The 25226-nt window shown below is 44.7% G+C and overlaps 1 protein-coding gene across 1 annotated transcript in view; it reads right to left on the bottom strand.

Moving 5' to 3' along the window:
- The window catches only part of MLXIPL (MLX interacting protein like), a 314897-nt gene that overhangs the window by 234024 nt on the left and 55647 nt on the right, over positions 1–25226 (bottom strand). The window contains exons 2-5 of the mRNA XM_029613542.1: positions 15937–16043; positions 13128–13210; positions 3870–3959; positions 279–317 (exon numbers count right to left, since the gene is read on the bottom strand). Of these exons, the coding sequence (XP_029469402.1) occupies positions 279–317; positions 3870–3959; positions 13128–13210; positions 15937–16043 (319 nt within the window). The remainder of the gene's footprint in view (positions 1–278; positions 318–3869; positions 3960–13127; positions 13211–15936; positions 16044–25226) is intronic.

Raw genomic sequence — 25226 nt, 5'->3', positions numbered from 1 at the left:
GAAAAATAGCAGAAGGCAGTAACCTAACAAATGTCCTTTTACTGAAAAAATGCTAACACACCAATTTTAGTATTCTTAGAATATCCCTAAACAGCTGGAGAAACGCAAACAAATTTACATTTTATAAACACTTAGAACCAGAAATCCCACCTGTAAGCAGGCTTGTGTGGGAAGGGATTCCCTATAATCCTAGTCAGGATGAGGGGCGGGAAGGGGCATGCTATCAGGGTCAGTACACAACAGGACATCTTTTGTATTGGGGTTTGCCAGGTACGCACCTGCTCCGAGACTTCATCCTCTCTGCTGGCTTTTCGCAGCTGGAAAAAAAGAACAAAAGCAGACTGAAATTTCCTGCCCAGTTCTGCGCTCCCATTTCTCACCTGGATCTCCAAAGTAGCAGTGAGGTACAGGAGTCTTAATTTTGTAAGGCACGTGCAAGGCTTGCTCTGAGATACGCGAGTAAATCCAACTAACGCCCAGGAAGGCAGGCTCCGGATCTCTTATCCATAAGGAGCTCCTCCTGGGAGCAACACATCCCTGAAATAGCTCTGCCCACTGCCATCCTGCCTAGAGATGTGTGAAACTTTAAAAGAAAAAAAAAACCCTGGATGGAAATTCATCAGATTTTTCAAAAATTCTGGACACATGGGACATATAATCTGTCAAACTCCAACCGCATTTGATAATCTGTTGGACTGCCAGAGCCCCGCAGGCAAGTTCTGGTTAATCTAAACAGTTAGGGCGAATTGGCTGCCGACTTGCCAGGGGCATCTCCAGATGGTATTTGTGGGGGTTTGATGAGGAGCAAGAGGAGAAGGGAAGAGAGCAGGAAAAAAAAAAAAAAAAGACAGACTGAAAGAGCTGGGATGGGGTGCTGTGTTTCATCGTTTCGTGCCTTTACACATAGAACATGTAGGCAGAGCGGTGCCTCAAAAACAACGCCCAGGCCAAGGGTTGCTTTCGGCACCCCCCTCCCCCTGGCCCTTCTTAGCTTTACATTTCAGTTGTCAAACTCTGGACCATTCCCCAAAGTCATGCCTCACACTTTCTACCTCTTCTGGGGTGTCTGGCCTGTTGCTGAGATTTTATTGTCTCTTTTGCAGACAGTGCTAAACTCTGCAACAGCAATGGACAGGAGGCGTGATTTAAGGCAGCGTGGGGTATGGTCCAGCATGAATTCTGGTGCTGTATTTGTGAGGTTTTCTTTGGCAGTGCAGGAGAAAGGTTGGGTTTTATTTACAACGAGGAGGATTAGAGGATGAGCAGCGCCAACCGTGGAGAGGAGGGCCAGCGGCATTTCTCCCTCCATCACTACATCTTGCTCACTGCCAAGTAAATCACCAGTGCCTGTGACTGCTGGTGAGGAGGAAGCGACATTTGGGCAGACCCAGCCAGTGACACTGCTGGAGAGGGAGGGAAGGAAGATGCAGGGAGGGAGATGCAGGAGTTTGTCCCACACCGGAGTTTGCCTTGCTCACGGGATATCCTAGGCGCGAAACTAGCTGAAGCTACCACCAGCCAGCGGCGTCCATTTCTCTGCTGCAGCATGGTGGAGGAAAAGAGAGCGTGCGCCTAGGGAGGATGTACCCTCATCAAGCAGCATCACCAGGCTTCCCAGTGGCAAGTCTGCAGCACGGTCACTCCCCTACCCCGTGGGGCGGTGCCCTCCTCCTCTGTACCCAGCACCAGTGTCACTGGTAACTGCAGGAGACCTGCAGCTGCACCCAACCTAGACCCTAATGAAAAAGGAGTGGTTCTGGGGGGGTTGTTTTGCACGCGGATCTGTGCTCAGAGAAGGAGGAGCACGCTGGCCTTGTATTTCTTCCCCTGCCACCTGCTGGGTGTGACCGTACTGCAACAGCAGCTCCTCACGGCACCAGCGCCACTGTTTCTGTGGGAAGAGAGTCAGAGTCAAAGTGGCTCTGACTGTCAGACAGCAGCAGCAACCACTGACTGACTCTGGGCGGCAGCAACAGGCAGTGGGGGTGCATTGATGGCATCGGGCAAGTGGGACTCGGACAGCGTATTTATAACATCTGTCAGTGCAGCAGCACTATGCAGAAGCACTATACCTTCTGACAGTTTATTGGGGCACTCTGTCCCAGAACAGTCGGCCATCATGCATTACACATAGATGATCTGGCACCAGCAACACTATAGTGATGCAGCCACTATTAGACGAGTAGACAGTGTAGTACAGCTGTATGTGTCAGTGGCGCCAGTGAATATCCCCTCCCCCAACCAATATGGACAATAATCAAGCTAAGTCTCAGCTTTTTATACTCTCTCAGGGGTGGGCAGAAACTGATTATGCTATGGATTCCCACTGGCAGGGCTGCCAAGTTACCCAGCTCCAAAAGGGAGATTTTAGGTTTGTCCTGGATTTCTGACAACTCTGTCCCAATGCGTTCTGGCATGGACAATGCAGAGTTCAAGGAGTAGAATCACGGACTACAAATACCGCTGTGCACCGAGATGCATACACGACTAGCCAAAAAAATCTCCCTCTTGGCACCGGGTAACCTGGCAGGTTTGTACTGGCCATACACCACCAAAAAAACATACACTAAAAATGTATGCATGCAGCATAACCAAGCTTCACTGTTTAAAGTTGAGGGACCCTCACATGAATTGGCCATAGATATAATAAGTCCCACATTGCCAGAGTATAATCATAGGTCCCCAAGTTCTCATGTTAGTGGGTTTTTATGCAAATATAAAGATTATTCTAGGTAATCGGTAAATTAATGCTTTGCCTGGCTGAGAACAAAGTTTTCTAATGTAATTTTATACTGAGTGTAGCTAAACTTCCATCAAAATTTGTTAGATCTGTGGAAAGGTCTGTTGCATCAAGTTCACTGTATTTGCCCAGTAAACCCTAGGATAATCTGAAACTCAAACCAGCCAGAATAAAGCCTGTTTGAGTGCAGCCCTGAGATTATACCCACATCTCTAGTATTGGGAACAGGACAGCAGTGCAGCACATTCCCCCAGTAACCACTGGGTGGCACTAATGCTCCAGCCTGGAGGAAGGAAGCTTCTGCTGCTCTCATACCCCTTGACTGCCAAACACAGGCCAATGTCTATCTTTACATAAATGAACAAAGGCCTCTATTTCTACAGCAAACTCTTTTTGGCACCCCAACATCAGCACGAGCTCTGCAGGCTGTGTGTTTTGTGCTGGGATTGGAGCTCAAATGCACAGCTCTCAGTCTTAAGATTGACAAAACAGGTTCTCTCCTCTTTCCTTCCCTCTCTGGACCTGTGGCATTTTCTCTCCTCTTTCCCTCAACCACAGGACTCATGGCATCTCCTCTCCTCCCTTTCCCTCTACATCTATATCTGTGGCATATCCTCCTTGCCACTTCCCTCTCTACCATCCACCCACTCCTTGTATAGCCTCCCTTCCCTCTCCTTCTGAACCCCTGATATCCCCTCTCTCTCCCTTCCCTCTACCTCCATACCTGCAGAATATCCTTTATCTTCCCTTTCCTCTACCTCCAGATCCCTATCTGCCAAATATCCTCTCCCACCCCTCCACCTTTGGCCCTACAGTATCCTGTCTCCCTCTTCCCTCCATCTCTGGATCCTAGGCACATCTTTTTCCTCCTTCCTTCCACGTCCAGGCCAACATCTCCTCCTCCCCCCCCCCCCTTCTCCTCACCTCAAGACCCCAAGTATTTCCTCTTGCTCCATCCCTCCACCTCTGGACTCAAAGTGCCTGATTAAGCTTCCTCCCCTCCACAGATACACAGAGACAAAAGCCTTCACCAAAATATATCTTCTTTCCTCCTTGTCTCTCACTTCAGATCTGTGCTATTCTCTTTCCCCAAAACTCAGAGAAGGAAATAAAGCAGACAGCAGCTTACCCGTTTCTTGTAGTAAATCCTCCACTTATGATACTCCTTCATCACTACCTCAATCTTTCTCTTCCAGTAGTTTCCTTCCAGCACAACAGCCTAATCAACAGAGCAAGAGTCACCATACATCACAGAGGTACAGAATCACCATGCATTATACAGAGAGGGGACACAAGGAGAGGAAAATTGCTTACCTGTAACTGTGGTTCTCTAACAGCGACCAGTCAGCCACACTGTCAGTCAGCTATTTAAATCCCTCCCCCCCCCCCCCGCCGTTTCCATTTTTGCAAAGCTTATAGACTGAACAGAGTGTGAAACGACACCAGGAGAGGTGGGTGGGTTGGATAAATCCCTTGAGCTGCTGTTAATAGAGAACCCCAATCACAGGTAAGCAATTTCAATCTCTCCAATAATGAGCAGCCTCGGCAGATTGCCAAAATTAGAGGATGTCTGCTAGAGTACAATGTGCATAGACATCTGGGAATCAGAAGAGGGCTAGGAGGGAAAGGGGTTTTGTACTCAGTGACTAGAAATGCAACCAACTAAAATTAGAAGTGAGAGCCGGTAAACCCGATATCTTACATACAGGCCAATTCAGTAAAGTCCGCGGGAGAGCAGGCAAACGCCCGCTCTCCTGGTGTGCGCGCAGGCCACTTGCCTGTGCACGCGATGCAGTATTTAAATTAGGCCCAGCGGTAGAAACGGGCAAAAGGAGGCGCTAGGGACACTAGCGCGTCCCTAGCGCCTCCTTTTTGACAGGAGCGGCGGCTGTCAGCGGGTTTGACAGCTGACGCTCAATTTTGCCGGCATCGGTTCTCGAGCCCGCTGACAGCCATGGGCTCGGAAACCGGACGCCAGCAAAATTGAGTGTCCGGTTTTCGACCCGACAGCCGCCGGCCGACTTAAAAATTTTTTTTTTCTTTTTTTAGCCTTCGGGACCTCAGACCTAATATCGCCATGATATTAAGTCGGAGGGTGCACAGAAAAGCAGTTTTTACTGCTTTTCTGTGCACTTTCCCGGTGCCGGAAGAAATTAGCGCCTACCTTTGGGTAGGCGCTAATTTCTGAAAGTGAAATGTGCGGCTTGGCTGCACATTTTGCTTTGTGAATCGCGCGGGAATACCTAATAGGGCCATCAGCATGCATTTGCACGTTGAGGGCGCTATTAGGTTCGGCAGGTTGGACGCGCATTTTCCGCCCCTTACTGAATAAGGGGTAAGGGAAAACGCGCGTCCAATGGCAGGTTAACAGGGTGCTCCATCGGAGCGCACTGTACTGTATCGGCCTGATAGAGAGGTCTCAAAACCTTCTGCAGCAGGTCGAGATTCAAACCAGAGAACGTGCGCAGAGAAGACAAAACCAAACCCAGCTAAGGGAAGACTTCATGAAGCCTAGTAAATGTGTGTGTGAGTAATCCCTGCCGGAGGCACATAAAAACAAGCAAGTCCTGAGGCCAGCACCAAGTCTGCAGGTTCACAAGTGATTAGGTAAGACGCTGGACTGAACTAGGCTCAAAGGGAACGAGGGAATATGAATTCCTTGCAGGACAGGGAAATGCCACAAAAAACACTTTCTCTTCTCTGTGACCATCTACACTGCCTCTCCTTTTCAGTCCTTCTTTAGAGCTCCTCTTCTTCATGGAACCCACAACCCCGGGATTCACAAAGGAAGTCTCACACAATGTTGTGACTGTTTTTCTCTTCTGGAGGAACCAGCAGTAAAAATCAGCAGCAGTCACAAAACAGTGCTGCAGAAATGATGGAGGAGAGCTTTGGGTACAGAGCTCCAGTAAGCAAAGCAAAGCAAACCTCCAGCTTGACCCTTTGACAACAGCAGGTATTAATCATTTGTAGGCCTGAAACCATCAGCATAGGTTTAGTCCTGGCAGGAAATTGAAGATAACGGAGTCCATTGTCAGTCTTTGAGCTCTCGATAAGAGACAAGTGTCTGCACCTAGGAACAGCTGTTTGGCACACCAGCATCCATGATACAAAAAATAATAATAATAAAGAGGCCCTTCTGGAACGGACAACCAGAAGGCTTAAGGGATATTCCCAGAACAGAGGGCGAGATCCTGCTCCGTGAACTCATGATTACTTTTAGACTCGCCTCAAAAGACCAATGTAGAAAGAAGCATTAAGCTGTAAGCACGCCAACACATGATTCTGTGCACATTTTTGTGTGTAGGACCCTACTCTCGATGTAGCAAGGAGATTTAGGCACCAAAAATGAGCGCACAGATTAGCTTTGCTTCGTGCAAATCCCATGTTCAGCAAGGCATCAGTTATTATTTCCTGGGGCAGGGGGGTGCGTAGGCGTTACTCATGTTTTCTTAATGCTGGAAATTTAACTCGTAGTCGGAAGTGAAGTAAAGTTTCTGGGGCTAGTGTTAGCCTATGCGACTGTACCTGGAGTTTGTGGCGCTGGGGTCCTGTACTCAGCATTTGTGTGCATAAAACACGATGGGGTAATATTCAGCCAGTGGCCAGTTTGCAAAGTTACCCTAATACACTTTTCTGGCTAATTTTAGTGGGATATTCAGTAGTACAGCCGTATCACTGAATATATCCAACTATCTTAAAGATAGCCGGATAACGTTATCAGGCTAACCTCAAGGCTACTCTAGGGCACAACCAGAGCCAGAATAGGTATCTGGCTAACTCAGAATATTAGTGTTAGCCAGACAAATTATCCGGCTAACTTAATGTAGGGGGCATTCCGGGGTGAGGTCATCTGACTTTTAATTCACATATACCATGTTTTGTGCATGAAACATTTTTGTGAATACATTTCTGGGTTTGTGTGAATCTTTAAACTCCCGATGCATTAGCATACTATTAACTTACTGCAACAGGAGTTAATTCTTTCTTTAGCGCATGAATAAAGAAAATGTGGGGTATTCAATGTACATCATTTATTCACGTCTTATTACAACAGGCCCAAAGAAAGACCCTCTCACTCTCAGAAACTCAAATATATATATATACACGCAGGGCCCAGCCTCCTCAAAAGGTCATCTCTGCCAACACATTCACTTAAAGGAATAGTCAAATAAATGCTGTCCTGCACGGCAGAACCATCCACCCATAGAGAGGTTAAGCACAAATAAAGGTACATCTCCAATCTCCACATTTAGAACAGGGCTACTGTACATATACGTGACTATACATCTATCTATGGAGACAGAGCTCTGTGTATAGGACGTACAAGCAAATCCTCAAAGGAAAAAACAATGCTGGAGAGCTGAAATTCAGAGACACTGAACAGGCTGAGCATGGGCTGAAAGCAGAATTGCCATCTACCTTTCTTTTTATATCTAAGACTGAGGGCTCCTGACCCTGCTGCTATCAAAGGGTATTCCTCGTACAGAAGAGCTGTGAGTCCCAGCTACCCACTATTAATTCTGATAGTAAGGTACCTCAGCATTTAAATACTTCTGAATGTTTAGATCCCATTACAACAGACCACTGGGTGTATTATATAATAAAAAAAGAGGATCAAGCAAGAATCTATTGATCAGTGCCCACGGAGATAAAGAACTTACTTTCCAAGTGTAGATATGGAGGAAATAACTAACACTTTGGAAAATTAAGATTCAGCCACAAGTGCCCTCTGGGACAGAAAACCCTGAGAAGTACTGGAAATTCTGGATATACTGATGTGGCAGACGCCCCAGCCTGGCCAGCAGATGTCGCTGTCCCCTGTATTGGAACGCACTTCAGAAAGAGCCCTTCCATCCCACCTGGAGGGGCTGCACGGGATGCCCGAGCACTATTCAGCCCAGACATTCTAAGACACTTTGGGATCAGTTTGAGGAAGGATGTCTGATTGTTACACTCTGGTGAGGCCTCCTAGCTTCACCCAAAAGGAGTTTCTACCAGCAGAGACTCCACCCAGCGCACTCTCTGCCAGAGGGGCCTTCTCCTATTAAATTACAGAGAGGGTGGAAGGGCTCTCACCCAGAGGACCAGAGACCTGTGAGCCAAGTCTAAGCCCTGGGCGGGCACGCACCAGTGACGGATCCTGCTGCGAGAGCAGGCGAGGGCAGAAGATGTATCCAGTTTAAACTTTAGAAGTATTTTTTTTGGATCTGAACAGAGCAGGGAGGTATTTGGATCCCCCTCCCCACTCAATTGCAGTGCTGAGAACTAGCCTGATTCTCATTGACGTTTCCCCAAGAATGCCCTGCTCTCCTCGCTTGGAAACTTTGATTTCCAATCACCCTGAGATTTTTGTGCATCAGTTTGGAGGAGGGTGGGAGGTATGGAAAGGGGACGGTGTGCAAACATTCTCCCACCCTCACACACAGTCTCACTCAGACCAGGCCAGAACTCTCCTACTTTCCACCACTGGAGGGATGGAGTTCACCAACAGTGCTTCTTCTTTGGTCCGCTGGCAGGTTGGGGTCCACCGATAGCCTCACTGGGCCTCTAATTCTTTGAGCCACTGGCATGTAGGAATTCGCCTACAGCCCCACCAGCCTCTGTTTTTCTTCGGGCCGCCAGCGTGTGGGCTGCCCACCCTGCAGGCAGCCCTGGGCTGTATTTTCGAGCTCACTAACAGGCCGATATAGTACAGTGCACTCCGACGGAGCGCACTGTTAACCCGCCACTGGACGCACGTTTTCCCTAACCCCTTATTCAGTAAGAGGCCGAAAACGCACGTCCAATCTGCCGAACCTAATAGCGCCCTCAACATGCAAATACATGTTGATGGCCCTATTAGGTATTCCCGCGCGTTTCAGAAAACAAAATGTGCAGGCAAGCCACACATTTTACTTTAAGAAATTAGCGCCTACCCAAAAGGTAGGCGCTAATTTCTTTGGGCATCGGGAAAGTGCACAGAAAAGCAGTAAAAACTGCTTTTCTGTGCACCCTCCGACTTAATATTAAAGCGATATTAAGTCGGAGGTCCTGAAAGTTTTGAAGAGTAAAAAAAATATATTTTAATTCGGCCCGCGGCTGTCAGGTCGAAAACCGGACGCTCAATTTTGCCGGCATCCAGTTTCCGAACCCGTGGCTGTCAGCGGGCTCGAGAACTGTCGCCGGCAAATTGAGCGTCGGCTGTCAAACCCGCTGACAGCCGCCGCTCCTGTCAAAAAGGAGGCGCTAGGGACGCGCTAGTGTCCCTAGCGCCTCCTTTTGCCCGTTTTTACCGCCGGGCCTCATTTAAATACTGAATCGCGCACACCGGCGAGTGGCCAGAGCGGGCATTCGCCCGCTCTCCCGCGGACTTTACTGTATCGGCCTGTGTGTTAGCTACGCTGCCGAAGTCCCTGGACTCTCCAAGAAGTGACTCATCTAAACGTCGGACCAGCCTCAAACCTTAGCAACCCCACATTGGGGTGCTAGAGCAACTATTTCAATTTCAGTTAGTTACCACGGGTTACCTAATCCTCACCGAAAACCATGAGCATTTGCAAGGTGTTTGCATTTAACAATAATCAAGTAAATTGTTAACAGACAACTCAATAAATTCAGCTGCAATTACATTTAAACAGCAAAATATTATATGGTCCAATCATCCACTACCTAAAACAGAGCACTTTATATTATTATGGACACTCATGGCTACAGTGATACCTCCAAACTATTCTCCTTGCCAGAAAATCATAACTAAAATGGCATCCAGCTAGCCTGACAATATCTATATCTATATCTGTATGCACAAGTAGTGCCATGACAGCAGAATGATCTCGTTGTACCAAACTAAACAAGAAAAAAAAACATTAGAAAATGATTCCATCATATCTCTTTCAATGTGGCTGTGACACATACAAGCAGGATCTCTGTGAAAGAACTTCCAAGGAGAATTTTTAAACAAGTAGTAGGACTTTAAAGCGCATCCATCAGGACGCACCAATCAAAAGGTGAAACGGCATCCTTAAATCCTAAACTAATCTCCTGACAATCTTGGTCACAATCGCAAAGGTGCACACTTCTGGAAATGAACCTTTACCATTCGTTGCATAGTTAAGGTAGTCCGTATCTTCTTTAGCAGAAAAATGAACATTAGTAACTGAATGAAAATCTCCCATCAACAACTTTCTTTATCGAACTGTGAAGAATCATAAGTTAAGAATGTAAAACAGCAGAAACAATCAACAGTATGGATTTGTTTATTTACTTCTCATTTCTTATATACCGCTCAACAGATACCAGATCTGTCCAGAGTGGTTTTCAACAAAATAAATATATACCGATTTTAAAACAATTAAAATACATAATAATCAAAATGAAACAAGGCATTTTAACCCCCAAATTATAAAACAATAACTTAACTGGTTGCTTACCCAATGGGGCAAAGAATAATATTGCATGTGGCTAACGGGCACTAATTCATGAGAGACCACCATGAGGATGATAATAAATAGGATGAGTGAATAAAATTCCTCATAACACCCAAATCAGATCAGACCTTGCAAAACCTCTGGTCTGAACTCCAGAGAGACTCCAGGAATCAGTTCCTTTATCAGATTAAAGGTACACACTGCACCTGTACGGAAGCAAACACAGGCCATATTTGCTTTTAGACCTAGATCCAACTGGGGTGGCTGGCTTCATCCCAGAACTCCTTCAGGCCCCTCTGCTATACATAATGATCCTCAAAAGGTCTATTTTAAAACAGGAACATTTAAAACTTGTCTTCAAATAAGAACTTCAAGAGAATATTAGCAGCAGATGTTGCTGCTTTAAAATTCTGTAGAAATGTTTCTGAGCTTGATGGTTACTCAGAACGGTTTGGGTCTGGCTCCCAAGCATCTTCTGCTCCTCTGAGATGTTTTGTCCCTGCTGGGTAATCCACCAATTGGCCGAAAATGAGGGGCATGGTACTCGTGGAATAAGATGTCTGATGTCACCGGTCTTCTCAGCGCCTTGCAGAACTGGCACCCCAGCCTCTCGACCTCTCGGTCATGCTCCGGACTCGCTAAGATTTTCCTGGAAAATAGTGCTCCATTTTCTTGTCTCTTTCTGCCACTCTGCAACAGCTTTTACAGCATGCTCTGCTCACCGTGCTCTACACTGCTCAGTACACAGGGACTGCAAACCTATTCCATGCATGTGTACATGGCATGGCATACATGAAGAGGCGTCACCAGACGACCAGCTCTTCCAGCTTGCACAGACTCTGTAAATGTTCTTTTTCACTCTACTATTCCGATGATGGCAAACCCTGCTGCCATTTTCGATTTTAACGTGCCGCATTTGCACTAAACTCCAAAATGCACTAAAACAGTCCAGAAGTCGATTTCACACCCAAAGCCCCATGTTCCAGCAACCAAATTATGCAAATCGCATCATCCTATCCACCATAGGGCTTGAAGGATTTCTCTGATAGGGTAAACCTCAGGCGTTCCTTCCTCACCGTATCTCTGCACTCCATGCTTTTGTGATTCCATACAAAACATGGAGACAATCCAGTAGAGTCCACCTTATTTTCTTACATCATTCATCATGGCTCACAAAAGCAAGGAGATAGATGTTTCCAACAATCAAATCCTGAACAGATGGCATACCATAAGGTAATAAATCTGGTTTAAGTGCATTCAGTCATCTAAGGCAGGCATTTTGCTCAACTATTCTGAAATTCTTTAACCATGGACTGATGCAAGCCCATAGTACTCACAGCAGGATGGATAATTTCAACCCTCAATAAGGAAGGAGTCCAATTAAATTTGATGGCATAATTCTCGCTGGAGCTTGCATTTGTTCTACAGGGAGCTGGATCCTTTAAGGCTGCATGCTGAAGAGAGATATCTTGCCAGTCCCCGAGCTCTCCAAAGAGTGACTCATCTAAAGTTGGACCATGCTCGTACAAAACCAGAACAAAACATTAGCAAACCCACATGGGGGGTGCTAGAGCTACCATTCTAATAAGTAAACCATGGGTTACACTACCCCAACTGGGAGAGTTTCCAATCAGTGAAGACGACTGGAACCATGAATAAAAGGGGACAACACTTTCAGGAGAACACCAGTACATACATGCTACCCTCTTCAACAAAAATTATTTACTGGGTGGTATCTTCTAAAAAGAAAGCGTACAATAGAGATAAAGATGAATTATCAATTGGATTGAAATCCATAATTCCAAAGCTCCAAGTTAAACCTTTATTTCAAGAAGGAGAGATCTGCGAAATCCGTGAACTGTGAAATGAAATGCTGAAAAGGAACCCACTATGCTCATCGCAGAGAAGCAAACCAGTGTACGCTTAAATTGTGCCTATGGCGTCCAATCAGCTCAAGCCATAGCTACTGGAGTTGCCATATCAGGTCATGACAAACAAATCGGTGCTGCCACAGACAGGATTTAGTCACCCTGGCTTGAGAGCTTTCACCCACACTCCATTACATCATCTGACTGACCATCATTATTTATTTATTTATTTGGTGCTTTTTCTATACCGGCATTCATGACAGTATCATATCATGTCGGTTTACAGGAACTGGGGTACAATAACCTTAAAACATTAACATAGTAAAGAAGCAAAAAGTTACAATAAAACAGAGGTGAAGAACTGGGGAAAGAAGAAGACAGAGCATAGGTAACTCAAATATAAGGACTGTTATTTGAAGTGTGCTGAGAGTCCTAAATTATTCGTTGTGGTGAATCAGAGACCTTAGCTTACAAAACATCCAGAAACCATTCAGGACTGTTCCTCCTATAAGCCAGTTACAAAACGTTTAAATATTAGGATGAAGTTAGGATGTATTTTATACCCAGGATGAATATGTAAAACATTTGTAAATGACCAGATCTTCCTTATTTGGAAGCAATTCAATCAAAGTTCTTCTATGTATGATAAAACAAAGCCATAGAAACATACTGGTAGATAAAGCCCTCTAGGCCCGTCCAGTTTCCCTTTCTACTGCAGCTCTGAAGATCCCACTTGGTCCCTGGCTATCCCCTCCCTTCAATCACTACAGTCTCTGCGATGGTCAAATGGTCAAAGCGGAAACAAATATTGGTGATACTCTCCCCTCTTTCGGGTCCTCTGAACTCGCTCCCTCTGACATTTTCTAGCCCCTCACCCACCTTCCCACGCTTCTCTCCATCACCTATTCAGTTCTCTCCCTCTTCTTCCTGCCTACCTTCCCATCCTCTATTTCCCTTTATCGCCTTCGAGGTTTTCCTCTTTTCCCTGCTTTTCTTCAGATTCCTGTGTCCCCCCGTTTTCTCCCTCCCTTTTAGGTTCATCTCTCTTCTTCCACCTCCTGTTAGATCTCTCTCTCTCTCAGGCCAAGGCAATCAGAAAAATATCTGTACCTCCGGCTTCCGATGAGTATCAGCTTCAGAACCCTCTAGAGGAGTCACAAATCCACAAACTGGGTTCTTCCTCTTTTCAACATCTGCAGGATAAAATGTAACATAATGGACCCACAGACAACTCTAACAGTACGTGTCAATGTAACTAAGCTTTGGAGTGGGAATCGCCAACACTGGATTCCGATAGGCTCAGGAGTGGGAGTCACAGTAACCGGATTATGTCAGGCTCATGGCTACTCTGGTGTCTCAAATCAAACCAGGCTGCCTTGCAGACGACCCAGGTTTGATATGCAGGCCTGCATTCAGGCCAAGCCAGGGGTGGGGATGCTATGGAGGCAGCTTTCACAGCTACTGGGAGGAGAATGAGTCTCAACCATTGCTCAACAGCAGCATCCAGTGGCCCAAGGAAAACTTCTGGGCCACCATAATTCATTATGGAGGGGCAATTTTCAAAGGGATTTCTGCGGCTAATGGATGTTTACCCACAGAAACCCCCCCCCCACACTCGATAGGAAAAAGCAAGTTTTGAAAATACATACATTCCACGTCATCCATGCAATGTTCAGAGCGAACCACAGTTGATGCATAATGTTTAAATGCATAAGGTTAAGCAGAGAGTGCTACTCCCATCATTCTGTTTTAACATTTTGCATCAACTGTGATTCGCTCTGAACATTGTATGGATGACGTGGAATGTAAGTTTTGAAAATGCATAGATACAATTTAGGCAGACTAGGCTATTGCCTATAGCACAGTAATTTTGGGGGTGGAGTCAAGCAGGAAACAGGAGAGGAGGCATAAGCCTGGAGAAGACAGAGCCCAGCAAAGAAGAGCCTCTCTGCTCTCTAATCCAGGCCCTTCCCTCCTGTCCTGCAAGGAAAAGGAGAAGAGAGGAATGAGGTTGGAGTGAACAAGAGTTCAGTTATGTGTTTATAGTTCCATTTTTTAATTTGTGGTCACTTGTTCTATATTTGGTGAGGAATTTTGTGTGTTCCTTGTGTTATCATGTAGTCTCTGTGTACGCCAGCTTTTCTGATTTCCCAATTTTACTAGTAATACATCTGAATTTTTAACTTGCCTTTCCTAATAATGTTCAAGCAAGCTTACAGCATTTTTAGAACTCAAGTACAATAAGTTCCTGCACCAAAGAGCTTACAATCTAAGCAGCGGTGTCTCTAGACAGAAGTATTTGGGAAGTTACGAGGTGCGGCAAGCCAACATGACATTTTCCACACACCATGTCCACCTCCACATCATAGCCCCCCTGTCTTTAAACTGGCCATAACAAAGACAACAATTTTAAAAAGTGCCAAGGGCCTGCTGTACAGTTTTTAAAAAGCTGGCCAGTTACAACCTTCTAGTAAAACTACTATTAAAATTATTTGATAGCCTCTTTCAACTTATTCTATATGGATATGGGTGTGAAGTCTTGAATCTATGTAGAAAGGGCCATAATGTCAATATAAATCCTGCATTTCCAGTTCTATAATACACTCTGCATTCACAGCAATTCCGCCAACAATGGAGCTTGGATGTTTCTCCTTACAATCCACCACACACAAAAAAAAAAAAAAAATTAATTCTGGTGTCACCTCAGTAACAGCAGCACAAACACCTTCCACCGGCAGGCACTTTATGAAGTAACACAAACTCTTGCAAAAAAAAGACACTCAAAATCTATTTAGCAAAGCTATCATAACATTAACAGGAGTAACGCCAAGGACTCAACAACCCTACCTGTGAAAAAGTAGCACTGTAAATATTGCACTAGGTCCCAGAATATCTACAAATCACGTGTTGAGGAAACAAAACAAACCTTACTGCTATAGATTCCTACACAAACACTATAAGTTAGAAGAATCTTTCCTCGTGGTCAGAGGTGCAGAACAGAGGCAGACACTCACCAAATACAGAATAAAGGACCACAAATTTGAACCAGAAACATGCAGACAAAAACTGAAATGGAAACCCCAAGAAGCCAGGCTCTGTCTGCAGTGCAACAATGGAAAAACAAACATCCCACTCTAATCTAATGGAATGGATATTAAAAGAAAAAAAAAAGTGATTGTACTGTGTTTGTGATCATCAAAGAGACTCCAAATGCACATCCATCATGTGTCTGAAGTCATTTTAGCATCCATTATTCTCATCATCCGTCCACAATACCCAATTTTAAGATTCCAATTTTTAGAGGCTTTTTTTTAAATATATGCAAATAAAAATAGAAACATGAACAACTCGTCTGTTATTGGTGTCTTCAATAGACTTTTTTTTTCTGTAGGATACTGACCCGTTATTTCAAAATGATTGCATTATTTTTTGGTCAATTCAGGCACTGGCACAGCTCCAGCTTGTGAGTGTGGGCCAAACGGGTGTCTATTCTCGTGCTGAATCTTGCCGAGCCTCCATGTGAGAATACAGACATCAACAGCACACCTCAGACTTGCAGAGCTGTGCCATGCCTGCCGCAGGAGTACTTCCAGGATGGTGCCGCGGCCCGGGTGACCCACCCTGTTAGACCTATGGGTAAACTGGTACGTACCCATATAAATAACTTCCCTGTATCCAATTGTGTATTTTTGCAGGATTGCTCTGGGAGGGTTGGTGGTGGGGTCATCATGACTGTTGAGTTTAACTACCAAAATCTTTTTTGGGGGGGGGGGGGGGGGGGGGACACAAAACTGAAGGTTTGCCTAGGGTTCCATCCAAATAAATGTTTAATGTTTATATCCTTGCACTGGCCCTGCTCCCAGGGACCATGACTTACACTGCCTGGGATTTACCAGACCCTGCAGGGAGATTTACTTACACTGGATGTACCAGGCTCTCCAGATGGCATTATTCAGACGGATTTTCTCTCTGCACAGCAGCCGCAATCCTTTAAAATTCTTCCACTTTGGAGATACCAGCTTCCCACTACAAGAAAAGCAGAATCAGAAATCATAAAAGACCTCTTCCTCAGTTTTACCAGAATCTATCAGACACAGAAGAGGTGGGGGAAGAAGTAAGGCACTGTCATTTTTTTCCATCTCTGTGCACAAAGGGCCTGATGTACTAAGAGTTTTTGCTCATATGGAGGAAAAATAACCCCAAAAACCTTAGTACACCAGGTCGTTAGCGGCCAAGTGTCTCACTGTCCTTTTATAGAAGCAGTGCAGCTGCACTGCGAGATAATTGTGTCTAGACTGTATGCACCATAAGAACATAAGAACATAAGAAAAGGAGAAAATATATGGTAAATATATGGTAAAATTGTAAGGCAAAACACGATGCACTCTGACCGGAAGAAACAAGCTTAAAAATGTTTTAACACTGGGCTTGGTGTGCAACAAGATCTCTACGTTCCCTCCTAATCAATGCCCTGCCCCCCCCCCCCCAGAGAGTTTCTGAGGAGCTCTTTCTCCTCCCCACTCACAGAACCTATCGGAGTAACCACAGCGTAAAGAATGACCAAGAATCACACACACACTGCCTGACAAGGCCACCCAACACATCAGTTGTCTGAAGAGTACCTGCCAATACTCTATTCACATCATCATCATTCTGAGTAGATAACAGAAGCACATCCAAAACAGAAACAGCAATATCAAAATGAACAAAAACATACAATGAAAAAAAAACATAAAGGGGGACTTTACAGTGATGCTCTGAGCTAAGTAGTAGACATGCGGTAGAGCTCCCATTTCTCAACTGCTAATTCTTGATATTGAGTCACAGTCACTGATAAATGAACTGATTATGTCCCTATCTAAAGAATCAAAGACCCGCTGGTTACTGATTTATGGGCGGATCATGGAGAAAAACCCAGAAAATCACTATCTAAAGCAGGGAAAAGGGTTGCACTAAAGGCTCTGGACCCACCATCAGAGGAAGAGTCAGAGCCGGAGGAAACGGAGGCCAAGGGGCACGACACTTATGCCCGACAGCTCATCAAGATGTTTGCTGCTAAAATAACTCAGAAGCTGGACGCTCGACTTGGAATAATTATACACAAAGTATCCCAGCAGGTGGAAGCGGTGCAGGAAAAATCTACTCAACTTAATGACTTGGAAACACGGGTCTCCGAGCTGGAGGACTTGTTAACTGCGGTCTGTACAAAACTTGACCGGATGGACAGACAACAAATGGCTACATTGTTTAAAATGGATGATCTCAAGAATCGCTCAAGAAGAAATAACCTGAGAATACTGGGCATACCTGAAAAGCTGGAAGGATCGGATCCTGTTTCCTTCTTCTCAAAATGGCTGCCAGACCTTCTCCATCTGCAATGTAAAAAGGGCGCCATGAAAATGGATCGTGCGCACCGTGCGCTTGCTTTGGCATGGGCAAAGGGGGGTTGACCCCGGGTGGTAATTATCCGAATACATAACTTCGCCAACAAACAATTGATTCTTAAAGCGGCCAGACTGGCAGTGAATTTATAATATTAAGGGCATGAAGTCATGATTTTTCAAGCCTTATCCCTCAAGCTTCAAAAGAGGAGACAATGATAGGGAGGATCAACTTGGTGGGGTTGTGGTACTTTATGTCCAGGAGGGCATAGAATCCAACAAGATAAAGATTATACAAGAGACTAAATGCACAGTCGAATCTATATGGGTAGAAGTCCCACATGTGTTAGCTAAGAGTATAGTGATGTGGATGGCCATGTGGATGGTATACTATCATCCACATGGCCAAAATGATGAGACGTAAGATGAAATGCTAAGAGAAATCAGGGACGCTAACCAATTTGGCAGTGCAGTAATAATGGGAGATTTCAATTACCAGAAAATACACAGAAGCAAGCCTTGCACTAAGCAAGTATCCAAATATAACGTGCAAGGAAAAAGTTTCAGTTCCACCACAAGATATAATAGAAATTTTACAGTTTTAATTCTTACAGTCAGTAGAAAACGGCAACTCCACGTTAGTATATATAAACAGGTATCAGTCCCCCGACACGGTCCCGTGTTTCGCTGGTGGCTGCATCGGGAGGGACCACACAGAATATAAATTCTAAAATACAAACACAGTCAGTCAGAGTGGAACATAACATAAGAGGCTATAACAGTAACAGAGATACAATGTATACTTACATCCTTTAATCATATCATGGAGCGCAAACACCCTCACTATGTGAACACAATTTAAAGAAGAAGCCTTGGCGCCAAAAACAGGTGTCATCGCGAGACTGTCAAAAATGAGTCCCGCCCCCCATTTACACGAATAAATGCCATTCAATGTCCTTATTGAGTCCGTGAGGGTGAATGGTTTTTAAAGTGTAAATCCATCTCTGTTCTCTTTTACCTAACATCTCAGCGTAATCCCCACCCCGGGTAGAGGGGGAAACAATCTCTAGAACTGAAAAGGTAAGATCAGAGATGGAATGGCCCGAGGTGGTCCAGTGGGAAACCAGGGGTTCCTCAAGTCTAAGGAGTCTAATGTTGGAACAGTGCTCTTTAATTCGAGTTTTCACCATTCTCTTAGTTTTTCCAACATATAAACTAGGGCATGGGCACTGTACCACATAGACCACCCCTTTGGTTGTACAGTCGGATGCACCACGAAGATGAAAGACCTGTCCAGAGATGGGATGTTGAAAAGTAGAAGAGACTGAAGTATGGCTGCACATCGTGCAGTGACCGCAGGGGCTATGACAACCCACCCCACGAGTGTTCACCTCGTTCCTGCCAAAAGACGTGTGTACTAATTGGTCACGCAGATTACTACCTCGGCGGAATGAAAACCGTAGGTCACCCCGCAGTAGAGGAGATAATGCTAGATTCTGCCAATGTCTACGAATCATTAGAGATATTGTTTACTGACAACAGAAAATGGTAGTATACAGTTAAAAGATGTATCAGCATCATCAGACGAGGGGAGGAAAAGCCATTCCCGGCAGGTGTATAATGCCCTTTTATAAGCATTTCTCACAATTCGGGGGGGATAACCCCTCTCTAAAAATCTTGAGGACATCGCCCTGGATTTAGCTATAAAGTCATCACGGGAGGAGCATAAACGCCGCAATCTGAGAAATTGGCCGGTTGGAATGTTATCCCTGAGAGGTTTGGGGGTGACAACTTGAATAGGTCAAAAGGGTGTTCCTATCGGTTGACTTCCGAAAGAGTGTAGTGACAAAATGATTATTTTCAACAGAAATACAAATGTCCAAAAATGAAATTTGTGAAGAGTGAATACAATGATTAAACTGAATATGGGAATTCAGTGAGTTTAACCAGTCAAGAAACAGAAAAAAATTGTTGTATATCCGACCCCGTCCAGATGATCAAAATATCATCAATATATCTGCGATAAAGTGATATCCTTGAAAACCATTCTGAAGGGTATACCAAGGTGGTTTCAAAACGGTCCATAAAGAGACAGGCCAAGCTGGGGGCCATAGTGGCCCCCATGGCGGTGCCTTTAATCTGTTGGTAGAATGTCTTATCAAATAGAAAAAAATTTTTTGTCAGCGCTAATTCAGACAGTTCAGTCAGGAAGGAGGTGGACACTCGGTGTGGAGCAGGTCGTGTGTCTAAAATATCCTCAATCACCTGCAAGGCCTCAGACTGAGGAATATTAGAATAGAGGGAAATAACGTCAAGGGTTACAAAGAAAAAGTCTCCAGAGGGAACCAGTGAATCATGTAAAATAGAAATAAGATGGGAGGAATCCCTAACATACGACTGAATTTGTGATACAAATGGCTTAAGAAAAATATCAACAAACTTAGACAGTGGTTCTAAGAGAGAATTGATACCAGATACAATAGGACGCCCTGGGGGGCGTATCAGGGTCTTGTGTATTTTCGGCAGGATGTAAAAAAGTGGTATGACTGGTGCCTTATTAACCAAAAAATTGGCCTCACGGTTGGTTATCATATGGATATCCTGGGCAGAGTGGACAAGGGTTTTAACCATTTCCAACAATGATTCAGTCGGGTCTCCAGGAAGAGGGATGTAAAAAGAAGGGTCTCCCAATTGTCGTAAAACCTCTGCCTCATATTCTGATCTGTCAAGGACCACAATACCACCTCCCTTGTCAGCAGGTTTAATAACTATAGTATCGTCACGTGATAGAGCCCTCACTGCAGCTACTTCCTGCATTGTCAGATTATACTGTACAAACTTAGTGCGAGAAACAATTGTCGTGGCTTCCTCACATACTAACCGCTCAAAAGCCCCCAAAAGGGGGTTCACAGGGCCAGGAGGGGTCCACCTAGACTTTTTCGAGATAACGGAGATATCGGCTGTGGGTGGGGAATCAGCAAAAAACATTTTAAGTCTTAACAACCGGAAAAACCGGTGTAGATGAACCTGTAAATCAAATTCATCACATTTCAACGTGGGTACAAAGGATAAACCCTTTTGAAGCACTCCCCGTTCAACAGCTGTCATAGTCCGAGAAGATAAATTAAAGACTGTATCCTCTATTACTGCCAAGGGTCCGGGGGGGCCCGTGCTCCTCGAGGAGGTTTGTATCCAGTTTGAATGGCTGTAGCGGCTGGACGGGACCGAGTACTGCGGGTTTCCCGTAGAACCTGAGGAGGAGCCGGGGGCGGGTGACCAGAGTCTAAAAAAGAGGCTGCTATAGACGAGTAGCGTGATGATGCAGGTACAGGTAATAATGGAACAGTTGGTAAAGGTGGTCCAGGTGGTCCTTGAACGGGGGTAAACCCTCCGCGTCCTCGGCGTCCTTGCCCACGGCCACGCGAGTAATCCTCGCCTGAAGACTCCTCCGAGGAGGAGGTCGATGATCCCTGAGCGAAGGTTACCTTTTTCTGAGGTTTGGTTGACATCCATTTGTAGACGTATCCGGAACTGTAGTCAATCTCGTCACGCTGAAATTTGCTGTATTTAACAGCCTTTAGATCAGTCCGGAAACGATTCAAATTTCTTGACTGGTTAAACTCACTGAATTCCCATATTCAGTTTAATCATTGTATTCACTCTTCACAAATTTCATTTTTGGACATTTGTATTTCTGTTGAAAATAATCATTTTGTCACTACACTCTTTCGGAAGTCAACCGATAGGAACACCCTTTTGACCTATTCAAGTTGTCACCCCAAACCTCTCAGGGATAACATTCCAACCGGCCAATTTCTCAGATTGCGGCGTTTATGCTCCTCCCGTGATGACTTTATAGCTAAATCCAGGGCGATGTCCTCAAGATTTTTAGAGAGGGGTTATCCCCCCCGAATTGTGAGAAATGCTTATAAAAGGGCATTATACACCTGCCGGGAATGGCTTTTCCTCCCCTCGTCTGATGATGCTGATACATCTTTTAACTGTATACTACCATTTTCTGTTGTCAGTAAAACAATATCTCTAATGATTCGTAGACATTGGCAGAATCTAGCATTATCTCCTCTACTGCGGGGTGACCTACGGTTTTCATTCCGCCGAGGTAGTAATCTGCGTGACCAATTAGTACACACGTCTTTTGGCAGGAACGAGGTGAACACTCGTGGGGTGGGTTGTCATAGCCCCTGCGGTCACTGCACGATGTGCAGCCATACTTCAGTCTCTTCTACTTTTCAACATCCCATCTCTGGACAGGTCTTTCATCTTCGTGGTGCATCCGACTGTACAACCAAAGGGGTGGTCTATGTGGTACAGTGCCCATGCCCTAGTTTATATGTTGGAAAAACTAAGAGAATGGTGAAAACTCGAATTATAGAGCACTGTTCCAACATTAGACTCCTTAGACTTGAGGAACCCCTGGTTTCCCACTGGACCACCTCGGGCCATTCCATCTCTGATCTTACCTTTTCAGTTCTAGAGATTGTTTCCCCCTCTACCCGGGGTGGGGATTACGCTGAGATGTTAGGTAAAAGAGAACAGAGATGGATTTACACTTTAAAAACCATTCACCCTCACGGACTCAATAAGGACATTGAATGGCATTTATTCGTGTAAATGGGGGCGGGACTCATTTTTGACAGTCTCGCGATGACACCTGTTTTTGGCGCCAAGGCTTCTTCTTTAAATTGTGTTCACATAGTGAGGGTGTTTGCGCTCCATGATATGATTAAAGGATGTAAGTATACATTGTATCTCTGTTACTGTTATAGCCTCTTATGTTATGTTCCACTCTGACTGACTGTGTTTGTATTTTAGAATTTATATTCTGTGTGGTCCCTCCCGATGCAGCCACCAGCGAAACACGGGACCGTGTCGGGGGACTGATACCTGTTTATATATACTAACGTGGAGTTGCCGTTTTCTACTGACTGTAAGAATTAAAACTGTAAAATTTCTATTATATCTTGTGGTGGAACTGAAACTTTTTCCTTGCACGTTATATTTGGAGATTTCAATTACCCCAATATTGACTGGGTAAATGTAACATCAGGGCATGCTAGAGATATAAAGTTCCTGGATGGAATAACGACTGCTTCATGGAGCAATTGGTTCAGGAACTGACGAGAGAGGGAGCTATTTTAAATCAAGTTCTTAGTGAAACACAGAATTTGGTTAGAGAGGTAGTGGTAGTGGAGCCACTTGGCAACAGTGATCATAACATGATCAAATTTGAACTAATAACTGGAAGGGGGACAATATGTAAATCTACAGCTCTAACACTACATTTTCAAAAGGGAAACTTTGATAAAATGAGGAAAATAGAAAAAAATGGAACGGTGCAGCTGCAAAGATTAAAAATGTACAACAGGCATGGACATTGTTTAAAAATACAATCCTAGAGGCGCAGTCCATATGTATTCTACACATTAAGAATGGTGGAAGGAAGGCAAAACAATTATCAGCATGGTTAAAAGGTGAAGTGAAAGAGGTTATTTTAGCCAAAAAAACATCCTTCAAAAATTGGAAGAAGGATCCATCTGAAGAAAATAGGATAAAGCATAACTTGACAATCCTTAAGTATAAAACATTGATAAGACAGGCTAAGAGAGAATTTGAAATGAAGTTGGCCGTAGAAGCAAATATTCATAATAAAAACTTTTTATAATATATCTGAAGCAGGAAATCTACGAGGGAGTCAGTTGGACCATTAGATGGCCAAGGGGTTAAAGGGGCTATTAGGGAAGATAAGGCATTTGCAGAAAGACTAAATTAATTCTTTACTTTTGTGTTTACTAATCAGGATGTTGGGAAGATATTGGTTCTGGAGATGTTTAAGGATGATGAGTCAGATGAACTGAAACATATCACTGTGAACCTGGAAGATATAGTATGCTAGATCAGTGGTTCTCAACCTTTTTCCCATCGTGACACACTTGATAGGCCACACTCACATGTGCGACACACTGCTCATTACAATTCACGGCGGAAATAAAAAGTAAAGGTCCGGTAATTATTTTTATTGTTTAAAATGACACAAGGAAAAGATACATATTCTGTCTGAACAGAAATTGGATAAATAGTAAACATCCCATACCAAAACAGCACCAATTTCCAGCACTTAAAAGGTAACCACCTTACCTAAGAAAAGGCAACACTGAAATATTACACCAGGCCTTAAGATACCAATACATCTCCTATTAGGAAAACGGACCAAGTCAGGCTGCTATAGAGCCCTACACAGAAACTACACGCCAGCAGAGAATCTCACCTGAATCACATGGTCTGACCTTCACCTAACAAAGAATAAAGAGACCAAAATGCATAACTAGAATCATGCAGACTAAAACTGAACTGGAAACCGCAACAAGCCAGAGTCTCTGTATGCAGTGCAACAAAGGAAAAAAGGAAACATCACCCATCCTTATAAAACAAATCAAGAAATATAAAATCAGTAGCAGTAAAACCATACTAACAAAAAGAACAGATTATTTCAAAACAGCTGATGAGTGGAATATCCAATAATTAAAAACTCATAAAAAATTTCTAGATACCAATAAAATATTTCAAAATAGCAGACACAAAGACCCAGTAATGAAAAATAAGGATACAAAAATTTGTTTGCTCTGCATACCTGGAAACGTTTGATATCCAGGTGTCCTCTGATTGTTTTGAATTAGCAGGAGGAGGGGTGGTTTGCTTGGAACTTTCTCCTCTCTCTCAGTCACATACCAGCGCTCTCTCTCACACTGGCTCTCAATTACACACCTATACACACACATGCTCTCAGTCACTCACATATACACATGCTTTTTCTCTCACTTATATAGGCTCTTAATTATACATATGCTGTCTATCTTTTCACGCTTACACACACAGGCTTTCAATCACACACATACATGCTGTCTCTCTCACACACAGACTCTCATTCACATGCTTACAAACATGCTCTCTCTCTCATTTACACACAGGCTCTCAATCGCATACTCACGTGCTCCCTCACCTAAACCAGCTCTCAATCACACACAAACACATGCTCTCTCCCTTACTTATACACACAGGCTCTTAATCATACATACACATGATCTCTCTCACACACAAAGGATCTCAATCATACACACATACTCTTTCACACAAACAGGTTTTCAATCACAAACTTACACATACAGGTTCCCAATGGTAAACTTACATTCATGCTCTCTCTCTCACAGGCAGGCTCTCACTCACACACATACTCTTTCACATATACAGGCTCTCAATCATTCACATACATGCTCTCTCACTCTCACACACACACAGGATCTCAAACACTCATGCTTGCTCATTCTCTCTCTCTCTCTCTCCCCGGAACTAGTGGCAGCAGCAGCCTCCTCCCAACCCTAACCTCCTTCATTTTCAGCCCTCACGGAGGAGGAGTCCCATCGGCCGCGGGGGTTGATGCTCTTCTTCATTTTCCTCAGAGCCGTGCTGCTCATTCCTCCGGCCACGCCTCTCTTCTCTTCTTCTTCGGGCCGATTCTGACCACACTAGCATGGTCTCTTCTTCACGCGCACGCACCCGATGCTCACCACTTCCTCTTCCGGGCGGGGGGGGGGGGGGGGGAGTGGGAGGAAGAGACCATGCCGGTGCCGCTGACTCCAGCTGTCCTGCCGCGTTCCGCCCGGGCTGACAGCATTTTAAGCCCGGGTGGAGGAGGACCAGGGAGTAGCTGGGTCAGCGGGAAGTGTGGCGACACACCTGCGTGTTTTTGGCGACACACCGGTGTGTCGCGACACACCGGTTGAGAACCACTGTGCTAGATTGACAAACTAAA

Source organism: Rhinatrema bivittatum, chromosome 8 (genome assembly GCF_901001135.1).
Source record: "Rhinatrema bivittatum chromosome 8, aRhiBiv1.1, whole genome shotgun sequence".
In the NCBI taxonomy this organism is placed as follows: Eukaryota; Metazoa; Chordata; class Amphibia; order Gymnophiona; family Rhinatrematidae; genus Rhinatrema; species Rhinatrema bivittatum.
The sequence above is the reverse complement of the archived record's forward strand: the minus strand, read 5'-3'. Positions and strand labels throughout refer to the sequence as shown.